Genomic DNA, 12,861 nt, shown 5'->3' with positions numbered 1-12,861 from the left:
CTCAGCAAGGAGGTGTAATTTTTACTAAATGTCTTACTTTTCTTTAACAATAAATCCCATGAGACTTTGACATTGTACCTGTGGTTAAGACTTCAAACTAGCGCAGAGAGAGCAACATACTACAAAGCGTTTTTAACGGATGCTGCAGATATGCGGCGAAAATGTAGCTGGCAAAGCTGACAGAGTAAGATTATCCCCATTTTAATTTGATTAAAGTATCAAGATACTAACCCTAACCCTTTATGACCTATGTATACGCTAGGTGTTTCTCAGTTAATGCTAAACTATAATTGTGTACATTATTTTCATATCGTATGATGCTAGTAGCAAAGTGCCATCCAGCAACCAGCCTCAGGTTAGAGCAATGCTGTGGACTATTATTTACATAGTGAAGGTCACATCTTGCAGGGCAGAATAGAATTTAATTAAGTTGGGGGGGATTGACAGTTCTTGATAAAATGCACACTACTCAACCTAATTGCTTTTTGACAGCTCCGCAGAGTTTGCAGAAAGAAGAAATTGGATTAATAGATGGATAACCCTCATGCTCACCTGACTGTGCCATCGGTGGACTGCAGCACATCAGGCACCCACACTACATGCCAGTCAGTGTCTGTCTATTCTAAGTACACAGTGACATGCCATGCAAATTGCTAGAGTCGGCTGAAAACACAGCACACAACCCTCAGTGAGGGGAATCTCTAACAGGCATTCCCACGTGAGATTTAGTTAGGTGACTGGAGAGGTAACATTAGCTACATTCAAGAGGGAATCCGTGCTAATTAAATTGTAAAGTAATTAACACCAGAATCACCTCAAGGCTAAAATGAGTGGTGATCAGCCGAGCATTTCTATGTTGTACTTTTCAGCTCTGCAAGATGTTTATCAATGCTACCGCATATCTTCATTATAAAAATAACTCCTCTCATAATTGTTAAAGTCCTTGATGTCAAAGGTCTATCAGGTTTCATCAACACATTCAAAGTGAAAATGTGGCTATTCTAAAGGAGGGTTAAAAAGACACATCAGTTACACCACCACATGCATAAGTAAGGAATTTTAAACTGAGAATACCTGGTATTCATTAGGCCAGAAGGTGCTGACAGCCAGCTCAACCTGGTGCCACTGTTTGCCGTGAGATCCAGACATGTTCCACACTGGACTGCCGAGTGGACCGCCGTTGACTCGCACGTACGCTCGTAGGGCCCCGGGACTGTGGCCGTCACGGCTGTACAGGAAGTAGCTGAACTGGACGCAGTGAGTGTCATTTTCACTCAGCGACTGCAGCAGCAACTGAGCACGATGACCCACGGCATGTTGGGAGGAGTTCACCAACATATAAGAGCCTGAAACAAGCAGGAGAAAATGCACGAGTTATTTATAGCGATCAAATTTTATGCATCGCTACAACACTTGGGTGAGAACAACTCATGCTATGCTCATGCTAGAATAAAGTATTTGCAGTGCTAAACACATTTAGTCACTGTTGTTTATATTAAACCTCTGTGCTCCCTGTACACCAGCTTGTCTTCCATGAGTGAGAATTACGTTGCGGCTATGAAGTATACACTTCAAAAACGTTAACAAGACGCTGAAAGGCCTGCGGTGTTGAATCATTTTAAATTGGAAACTGAAGGCATACAAACAGACACTTCTGTGCTATCTGTTATGTCTGTGCTTCCCGAGGCAGTAATAACTCGTGTTTTTCATTGTATTTTACAATTTGATTACTGAGTTGTTTTTTTAGGAAAAACAAGAGCCATTAAAGTAAACTGGTAGCCTGGGAACCAGACAAATCAGAGATCTCCTGTTTCATTTTGCAGTGGCAGAATGTGCCAAGTCCTCCCTCCCCCTTCAAAGAGGTTTCAAGCCACCTATGTATGTGCCAGGACAAACAGCCGTTAAAAATCAAGTTTGATATAATGGCTGTATAGAGGAGCACTGATGAGGTATGTTCGTGAGCAACCAAGATGGCTACCTCACACGTTTCACTGTTGTGAATGGTTGTAGATCAAGGCAGAGGCATTTTGGTTCGGCTGAAAACACCCATTGAAAACCGAAATTGAGAGAGGTTCAAGACAAATTCACATTTGTACACATTACCACATGTACTGAGATTTTCAAAAACAACATATAATATAAAACGACACATCTACTATAGCAGCAGCCAGAATCTCTAGCAGTAAGGAAAAAGAGTACAGAGTTGCATCCGTGTTGATACAGGTTGTTTTTTTTTAAATTCACACAAACCAAACCAAAGGTGTGATGGTTAAAAACAAAACAGTTTTTAACCATTTTTACCAGGGTGAATCAGTAAGGAAAAACGTGCAAGTGTTATCCAAGAACCCGCTGCTATGTTTGTGGGCGGTTGATGAAAGGACAAAGAAATGTGTGCCTTTGAATGAAGGGACACAATCGGTCCTGGCTAAGACACTTGTGAATACTGGAGACAGACACAGAGAGCGAGTGAGGGATGGAATAAAAAAACTGAGAGACTGAGCGAGAGAAAGGACCGGCGGCAGGTTTCCTTCTGCAAGGTGACGCCGAGGTAGAAAACAAGATCCCAACCCCCCCACCCCCCACCAAAAAAAAAGCCTCCTTTAATCAGGATAACATAACCCCATTGCCCTTTGCCTGGCATCTGTCCTGCCTCAAGTCTGTGTCTGCTAACGTGATTAGCACAACAATGTTTGGAGACCTTCCTGTGTACATAATCAAGCCAGTTGTCTTTGTATTCCAAGGTCTTTCTGTGCCCAGTCAGAAATGAGCCCAGGAGACCAGACAGTCGCAGCTTCGGCGCCAGGTGTCCTGAAGACATTTATTCTCCACTCAGATGTAATAGCATGTGAACGGTGAATGACCAGACAGAGGCACAATTCTCCACATCCCACTCAGTCTGCACCTCTAAATTGGGAAGGTTCCCCACGACAAAGGAACACACGTTACATTCCTTAATGTATTCACACCTTCAGAGAAACTAAGCGTAACAACATAAGCACTGCGAGTTATGATTGAAGACCTCTTTTGTCTTATCCTTCACTGTCTGAGTTCCAGAGAAGACACCTGATGGAGTCATCTGCTTCTCCGTCTGCGCGGCCCAGACACTGAGAAAACACTAATTGTCTCCTTTAGAGCAAATAAAGGCAAAACGGCTAAATTCACAGGCTGATGTTTTACATAATGAGACTGAGATTCACAACCCTTAACCCCGACATCATAAAGAAAGTTAAACTGAGAAGCACAGAGAAGTATGAGTGGTCATTACCTGGAATCTAGACCGTGGCCTTTGTGCTGAGCCCCATTGCTCTGTAACCACACTGTCAACAGCCCCTGATTTGTGTCTTGTCCTGGGCTTGGCATCTCTGCACTCTCATTTCGCTTTGCTTAATTAGATCTCTCAGAATCCGTCTCCTCTCCTGCACCCTCCAGGCCCGCAGGGGACTCATAAAATAACAGCAAAAGGGCCGAAGTGCTGCAGGTGCACTGTCCTCACTGCTGGTTATATCCTGGATGAGAGCCTCTTAAATAGAGACCTTATTAACACCTTTCGGGTTGGCTATGCAAGTACTCACAAGGCAGCTTCTCTTCTACCTTTTAACCTGCTTTGAGACACAAAATTGAAGATATGTGAAATCGTATAATAAGGTACTGAATGTGAGCGCCTCCAATGTAGTAAAATGAATGTCCACGGATTAAACAAATTAAATGGAGGTCCTGGACACATTCCGTGCATTAATCCTGTGAGATAATCTTTGGCAGCCCACTCAGTATGGATATTATGTATAGTATATGTGATCTGGCAAGTTTCCAATGTCTGCCAGATTTTATCAGAGGGTTGAAAATGCCAAGAAATCCAGAGAAAGAAAACTTATAATTCAAATAATTTATTTCTCTATACACTCTCATGCTTAGAGAGTATAGATACACTGCCTGGCCATTAAAAAAGTCGCGTCCTATTGGATAATTACTGCATGCTGGAAACAAGTTATTTAACCCCAACTGATACAATGAGTAGCTTCTCATTTCTTAAACAACCATGTTGAAAGACACGTCCCGTGGTCATGGAAAAAAAAAACATGGAAAAAACATCTAAGGACTACTAAAACTGGATTAAGAATGGTCCAACGCATTATTAAAAACGGGAAGGATAGTGGGGAATCATCGTCTTTGAGGAAGAAATGTGTTCGGCAACCACTTAAACTTTTGGTGAAATCAAATCGAAGAAAAACAACAGTAGAACTCAGAGCTATGTTTAATAGTGAAAGTAAGAGCATTTCCACACGTACAATGTGAAGGGAACTCAAGGGATTGGGACTGAACAGCTGTGTAGCCTTAAGAAAACCACTAATAAGTGAGGCTAACCGGGAAAAAAAGGCTTCACTGTGTTAGGGAGCATAAAGATTGGACTCTGGAGCAATGGAAGAAGGTCATGTGGTCTGACGAGTCCAGATTTACCCTGTTCCAGAGTGATGGGGGCATCAGGGTAAGAGGAGAGGCAGATGAAGTGATGCACCCATCATGCCTAGTGCCTACTGTACAAGCCTGTGAGGGCAGTGCTATGATCTGGGGTTGCTGCAGTTGCTCAGGTCTAGGTTCAGCAACATTATGTGCTCAAAGAATGAGTTCAGCTGACTACCTGAATATACTGAATGACCAGGTTATTCCATCAATGGATTTTTTCTTCCCTGATGTTCACGGGCATATTCCAAGATGACAATATCAGGATTCATGGGGCTCAAATTGTGAAAGAGTGGTTCAGGGAGCATGAGACATCATTTTCACACATGGATTGGCCACCACGGAGTCCAGACCTTAACCCCACTGAGAATCTTTGGGATGAGCTGGAGAAGGCTTTGTGCAGCGGTCAGACTCTCCCATCATCAATACAAGATCTTGGTGAAAAATGAACACTGGATGGAAATAAATCTCATGGCACTGCAGAAGCTTATCGGAACAATACCACAGCGAATACGTGCTGTAATCAAAGCTAAAGGCGATCCAACAAAATATTAGAGTGTGTGACCTTTTTTTTTTTGGCCAGCCTGTATATATAACATGAATGCAGGGCTTTGTGAAGGTCAGGAAAAAAAAAAAAAACCATTAAATGTCCTCTCAATAATTTGTGAGTCTCAACAAACATGGATTTCTGATAAAAGAGCAAAAAGCAGACATTCTTGTAACGGTCGCCTTGAGGCCAGTCAGTATAGCTTTGCCTTGAGATGGGCACATGGTATAACATCAACAGAAGCTGAGGAGATTAAGACCTTGTTACGGTCAACCAAGTCACTGTTGGGAACACGCATTCGCAAATAATGACACCGTTCTGACACTCAGAGAAATCCTTGAATTTATCTGAAAAGCACTCCTCAACTAGAACTTTTCAGCTTTTATTCTAGTTAACTTCAGGATTGTAAACCTGGACTGCAACCTTCAGTATGTCATCAGCACTTAAGCCTTGGTGACTAGTGGAAGAGGCCAGGCACTCTTTTTGTTCTCCTACCTCAAGTCATTTCAGCTGTATTGTTAAGTCTGCGATACATTCAATAACACTTAGATATTACAGGTTCATTTGAAAACAGTACGACTGTAGTTAAAAAGGAGTGAGCTTTCGAAGTACATGCTCCTATTGTTGTAGTGGTACAAATATTGAATATTCACACATCTTCATCATTGTTCGTAGTTGCATTGATGAATTGGCCCTGCTCAGGTTTTGACAAAGAATGTAACAGAAATGTCTATTTTTTTAATCGCTTTCTCCTAACCTAAAATACCTACAAATCTACTATTTTGTCATTGTTGGGGCTGCTACTAAAGTATAGGTTACATATGGGGCAAAATACTTAATATAAACACATCAAATTTGTTTTCATGGAGACTTTCTAATTTTATCATATCTCCTTTTGAATACACAGATCATATTTTTTATTTTTTTATATACATCTTTTTTTTTAACGATAATTGCCTCGCTTCTGATATTGTTTTCATGTTTCAATAATAATTTAATGATTTTGTTCAAATGTAAACACTACTACCGTGCGTGCCCTCCACCCACACACACAAGACAACACCTTTCATGAATCATACTCCAAAGCTCAGTGAAATCTGATAAAGTTCCATCCATCCATTGATGTTCCCCCCAAGGGCAAAAGAACATCCATAACAAGATTAGGACTGATCCAGCACATCGTAAGTCATCCGGAGCGCTGCTGGACAACAACCTGGTCACAGGCTGCAGGTGACATTATCGGTGCCAAGCCACCACAGAGGCAGAATAGGAGAGGAGGGCGACAAACAGACGGCTGAGTTTGGGCTGTGTAGCATGGACACGTGAGGTCGGGTGAAATAAAAGAATGCGCGAGAGAGCTGTTAACATGGAAGACCTGTCAGTATAAAACAGAGGAAAATGCATGAAAGCCGAGGTCTGGAGTTTGTTCCCTCTTTCAAATGTGCCACGTTCTTTATGTCTGTGTGACTCACTCAGCAAAGCTTTGTTCCTCTGACATCCAAGGCCAGAGTCCAAGTAATCTCAAACACACAAGAAACTAGAGGGACCAAAGGTCTGAATATAATGGGATCAATGACTGTGTTAGGGTTTAAGAAGCGTCCTTGATGCTGCTTGCGGGGCTATTACTGTTAGTCTGAGCCTGCACATCGCCCTTGATGCTCATTCTTTCACCACACGCCTTCATCCTGCACTCTCTTCTGAGGAGGTCATGTGGGATTCCAGACTCAATCTCTGGGGACACCAATGTCCCCCAACTGTCTGTTTATTTGCCTCCGTCCGCAATATCCTTCAGCACCAACATATAAGCAAATAAATAAATAAAGTGCAAAACTGAGGAAACGTTGGAGCGCTGATGGGCCACTGACCTGACAGGTACATTAGTGTTGTCATCTCCCTGTTGTCTGCTTTCACTCTGCGAAAAACCAGCTCACAAATGCAGAATTGTCTCATTATGTAGTAAAACTGTTCACAATAAGCAGCAACAGCTTTCAGAAGAGTACAGTGCATTCAGACATAAATGCAGTGTAACTAACACCCGATTTTAATGTGTTCATTACCCGTCACAGTAGAAAGTCAATGACAAGCGAATCTGTTCTTTGAGTCGACGTTGGGATATTTTGCCTGTCTGACATTATTGATAATTCAAGACAAGCCTGGAAGTGTGTAAACAGCGTAGATGGAGGCTTTGATAAAAGGAAACCCGTTGAGAGGATGGACAAGTTCCCTTCCTAATGGAAGATCTCATACGGGGACAGAGCAATAATAAGACATCACACAGACTTAATCGACTTACAGCAATGACACACAATGACAGTATTCCTACTAGGAGGCTGACGCTGACCTTATACTCAAACAGAACTGCAGCACAGTGGTTTCCTCTGAACATACAGCGGAAAAATCTCATCATTTTGATGGAGGACGTGTTCTTCCTTTGTGTTTTTACGCCTTCGACGTCAAATTTCTTGCATAAAATGTTTGTTTTGTCAGCAGCAGTGTAAAATACATTTCACTTTTTTTTTTTCATTATTATTATTTGCAGGAAAACAGATAAGTGACTGTTTGCTAAGTGCCAGCACCCTTGGAAGTAATCTTTCAGGCATCCCTCATCCTCACGGCACACGTGCAGTTTACAGTGATAACAATGGCAGATTTATCACTTCAAATTATTACAGTGGTAATTTAAGAAACCCGGGGGCCTTGATTTTAGACGGAGACGCACAAAAGCAATTTCACATTTCTAGCTTGCAATCATCAATTTTTTCTGCCTGAAATGATTGATTGGACTGTTGCTAGGACATTTTATTGGCTGGACCTAGGTAGTTAATTAAGCCAATGTTTGCTTTAAGGTTTGACAAGATTCAAATGAAACATGACCATAAGGAAACAGAACTGTGGATATATTATACTATAAGACATTATTATTATTATTATTATTACAATTATTTATTAGACATATAATTAGGAAAATACTATAACCCTGATAGTTGCATACAAACAGTATGTCACACTTTTAATATCAAATGAATAAAGGTTGTAGGATAGGGAACTAACTGACGTTGCTGGAGTGTTTCCTTAATTCAGTAACAAGCAGATACACCACGTCACTAAACATCACGGTCAACATGAACCCCATCCAGGATCCCAATGCAGGAAATACTACAAATCACAGTTTTAAATCAACAAACTAATAGTTTGTGCTCCTTTGGAAGTTATCCTTGGTTGCTACTGCAGATCCAAGCTAGCCACCGGTGGTGAAGCCATCGTGAAAGTTGGGTTAAACCTGTTTTTTTATGTCCGCCAGGGGGCGACTCCACTTGTTGCGAAAAGACTGCAAAAGAAATCACACTTTCTCATATGATTTAATAGCTCAGTGGATACACTGATCAGGCATAACATTATGACCACCTTCCTAATATTTTGTAGGTCTCCCTTGTGCCTCCAGAACATTTCTGACTCATCAGAGATTGGACATGGTCCTTCTGAGGGTGTCCTGTGGTGTCTGGTAACAGAATGTTGTTAGTGGGGGCCTTTGGGCCCTATGGGTTGAGGAAAGGAGCCTCTGTGGATCATCCCACAGATACTTGATCTGTTTGGGATCTAGTTAATTTTGAGGCCAGGTCAACACCTCGTTCTGTTCTTCATGTTTTTTTTAGTTGTTCCTAAAGCGTTTTTGTGTCAGGTCAGGCTGCATCCTGCTGGGGATGGCTGCTGCCATCAAGGAGTGTCATTGCTATGGGGTGGGGGTGCCTGGTCTGGTCTAGGTGGGTGGTACATGTCTAAGGAACATCCACATGAATGCCTGGTCCAAACGTTTCCCAGCAGAACATTGTATTGTCACAATATGGTCAATGTTATTTACTTCTCCTGTCAGTGGCTTTAATGTTGTGGCTGATGGTTGTGATCGGTATGCTCCTAAAGAGTCTATGGTCTGAGTCACTAATTTCAGGTCTCCTCAACAGAGCATGATGTTCACTTTGTAAATTATGGTCCCACTAAGAGTGAAATACGAAGAGAAGTGGTATATGTTCCATTATATGCAGCTCTCTTGTGATTTGATATATTTCTTTCTTAGGGAATGCTTAATCTTCAGGTTCTCAATCTCATCCACCCTTCACTCCTCTCTGGCTACACTTCTTATCCAAATATTATCACTTCTGGCTCCAAGACACCAAGACACCAACGGTGCCAAGCGGCAAACTAATAAACTGTAGTCTGTAAACCAAGTTATTCTACACAGTCTGTCAAGATTGACAAAAGCAGCAAACATTTACTGAATCAAATTGATTATAGAACCAAAACACCTCACATAAATCTAATATGATTAGCATATTCATTTTGTTCAGACTGAATATTTGACATTAACTATAACAGATCCTGTGCCTGCTCACACACAGACACTACAGTGTTAGACAAGTTACAACATTGGTGTCGGTTGCATAGGAACCCTCTCCATTGGATCAATACAGCAGCCTACCAGCTTTGCATTAGGGAAAGAAAAACAGGCAGGTCTTCCATTCCTGAGCCTGACACACCACCTCCCCCACCCCCGACTCATTCACGGCTCCACCGCAATCATTCACTCCCATTCATATCATTTTTCATTATCAGCGCCACCATCCATCAAGCGGCCTCTCTCTCCCACACAATATTCAAAGCAGTGCACTGTACTGACATTTTCTGTTCTTCAAAGTAAACCGCCCCTCCACCTGTCGTATTCTTCACTGTCCGAAGATCAACTTTAAATGACATCTCCTTTGTCATTCATTTCTAAATGTTAATAATGGAACAGCGCTCGCCTCGCCAACTTATAATTTTTTCATCTCTGCACAGTCTATATTATTTGGAGGACATCGATGCTGTCTTATTATTATTATTATTATATCCTGTCCTCATCTTAAGAGTTTCTCCAAAGCCCTAATTTAAAATGCAAAAACGAACCAAAGGGTGGCATGAAAGCAAAGAATTGAATTCAACTGTATGGCGTCACTGGGCACTCTTAACCTTCTCCCTTTCCCTTTTTTGTCTGCTCTGTTAACAGCTTCTTTTCCTGCTCTTAACTTTATCTTGTCAACTCATTCGAAGCAAGAGCTGAGACTCGTTTCTCTGCAGGTTTTTATCACCTCAAGTAGAGGTGGCCCCGGCAGACTATTACCCACGCCTCTGGGGACGGCACTGGTTGCGCGGAGAAATGGAGGACGTGGGGAGTAGAGTGCAGGCTGAGGACTGATGTTCGAGCAGAAAATAAATGAAATACAAGTGCTGTTGTCAAAGTAGCCGGTGCCTTCCAGCATTTGAGAAAGATAAGGCCACGTCAGCAAGTGTTGTTGTCTTCCTTCTAAGAAAAGAGGCGGCTCGGGTTGACCTTTTGCATTGTCCTCCAGGCGTTCCAGGATCAGCTGCCAGATTTGCCCAGGAGAGAGGCGGGCGAGTGGACATAAGAAAAAAATAAATAAATAAAAAAAGGAAGGAAGGGCGATGTACACATTTCTGTTTGTGTTGACGCTTTATCACTCAGGAAAAGCTCACAGTCTGACTGAATTAGAGATGCCTGAATGCACAAAAGAATGTATCATCACCTAATGCAACATCCCTAAAACACAAACTGAGCTGTCTCTAAAAGGAAAGTTCGCTCATTAGTGAGCAGTAAATTGAGATTTTAGACATTTTAGTCATGGGCGTCATCACTGACAGGCAGAGTGCTGCATTATAAGAAGCATTGCATTTTGGGATTGTTAAAGTAGGGTTTAATATACATGGCATGGGCACCCGTGGAAAGCTTGTTACATACTCTGCAAGGAGCGATAATTGTTCTCTCTGCCCTCGTTTGTTCTTGTTTGTTCTCGACACATCTGCCAGGCAGGCAACTGTTCTGCGATTGGTCAGAAATTGGAGTGGGCGTGGTTAATGCAGATCCCTCAATGCTAAGCCATGCTATGAGGACCTCCCCGGAGTTTGTCACTCGAGTTTCTCGTGAAGTATAAATGACCTGGGCAAAACGAACTTTGTTCTTGTTCTTGCAACCCTTGGTGAGCTAGTGACAAGATGTTAGCCCTTGAATGCCCACTCATACTAAAAAAAAGAGGTCAATGCCAAGTGCGAGTTTTCAATAAAACATGAACTAGGGTTAGGGTTACTCATGAGTATTTTGTCATTGAAGTTGGAGGTAAAGCTGTGTGTTAAGTTTGTGGAGAGTAAGTCGCCGTGTTCAAGGACTACAATTTAAATCGACATAACGAGACGAAACACGCATAGAAACACAAAAACTTGATTGATGCCGAATGGGGGCGAACGTCAGAAGCTTTGTTAGCTACAGTAATCCAATGTTTACATTGTTTTGGGAAATTTGATTGAATAAATGTCATTTCTTTTAAGGCTATCTTACTTTTTCATTGCTTAGTCATAACATTTACTCAAACAATGCAATTTATTGCTTTTTACAATGAAATAAAATGAATATTATGCAGAATTGAGTTCAGTCTATTGGCACGGCACTTTCCAAGACATTTTCTGTTTCTCATGAGGCCCCTTGAGAAAAAGAATTGCCCACCACTGGTGTGGAGCATTGGGTTCGTACCTAGAATTCAGACAACTCAAATCAAACGTCAGCACACAGTTCAAATAAATGTGATTATTACATTCACATTACAGCCACATGGAGGCCACAAAATGTCCAGGCTTTTCACCTTACAAACAAAGTGCTCCAGACAAGAAGTAAACCTTTAATTGAGTTAGCCAGCGTTCAGAGGAACGGTATTTCGTTTATTTTAGGACCAAAACCACCCAAATTCTAAAGTAGAAACTACCAAGGAGCACTTGAAGGCAACAGCAGAGGCATACCACACACAAGTGGGCTCTCTGATTAGTTCCTCCTAAATGCTTGAAAGTGTGCTAATCAGAAAAATCACCCAGTGCAGCCCTGCATACTCACAGAACGGCATGGCCGGTCATCCGTGCTTTAAGCTAAATCATACGCAACCCCTAATAAGGACAAAGCAATCCAGAAATAATGGTGGAACTACTTATTCCATGCCAAATCAACACAGAAATCACTGAGGATTAGCGAAAACATTTCCTGTGCAGGCATGGGGCGGCTCCTTCGCGTAAAGGCACACAGCAGCGGTGCCGTCTGCAGTTTTGAACAACAATACAAAAGAAAATCCTTCACATATTTTGGCCAAATCTTGACCCATGTGACTGAAATTAGGAGCCCATTAAAAAAGATTAGTTCGGCTTTAACTGCCAGAAATGCAAATGAATAGAATAATTGCAAATGTGTCTTTTAATGCTTTCTGGACTGTTAAAATTCATGCGATCCTATTAAAACTGAGAATCAACTGGAGCTGAAACTTCGCACAGTGAGTGAGGAGTGATCTGTAGGACAGGTCCTGCAACACAGGTACAAGCACAGGAATAATGTGAAGTAAACAGTGAACCTCAACACGTCCACATAACGCATACAAAAGGAAGAATTGGTCGATTACCAAGGACTCCCAAAACAACTTAAGGTATGACTGTTGAGTTGAGACACTTTAAAGGGGAACTACTGTTTTTTACAACCTGCTGTGGTTCGTCCACAGCCCCAGAATCGGAAAAATATTCAGCCATGTTGCAAAAAGCAACAGTAGCAGTAGCAAATTACAGGTAAACAAGCCGACCGTCGTGGGTGCGCACGGCGCTCAGAGACGACATCATCCAGGTCAGAAGACATCATCCGGGATCTGTAGGTCAATCTACAGACCCCAGATGATGATAGGAGGTAACTCCGGACTCAACGGGGAATAGCACTAGCATACGATAACAAAATATTGGTGATATGAACGAGTTTCGCGGCAGATAATGCGTTATTTAGAGGCTGC

The 12,861-nt window shown here is 42.0% G+C and overlaps 1 protein-coding gene across 4 annotated transcripts in view; it reads right to left on the bottom strand.

Annotated features, from left to right (window-relative positions):
• Nucleotides 1–12,861, bottom strand: part of ptprub (protein tyrosine phosphatase receptor type Ub) — a 175,724-nt gene that overhangs the window by 75,307 nt on the left and 87,556 nt on the right. For all 4 annotated transcript variants that reach the window (XM_084557541.1, XM_084557542.1, XM_084557543.1 and 1 more), the window contains exon 3: nt 1,075–1,346. In XM_084557541.1, coding sequence (XP_084413667.1) covers nt 1,075–1,346 — 272 coding nt within the window. The remainder of the gene's footprint in view (nt 1–1,074; nt 1,347–12,861) is intronic.

This window comes from Chelon labrosus (genome assembly GCF_963514085.1).
Source record: "Chelon labrosus genome assembly, chromosome: 12".
In the NCBI taxonomy this organism is placed as follows: domain Eukaryota; kingdom Metazoa; phylum Chordata; class Actinopteri; order Mugiliformes; family Mugilidae; genus Chelon; species Chelon labrosus.
The sequence above is the reverse complement of the archived record's forward strand: the minus strand, read 5'-3'. Positions and strand labels throughout refer to the sequence as shown.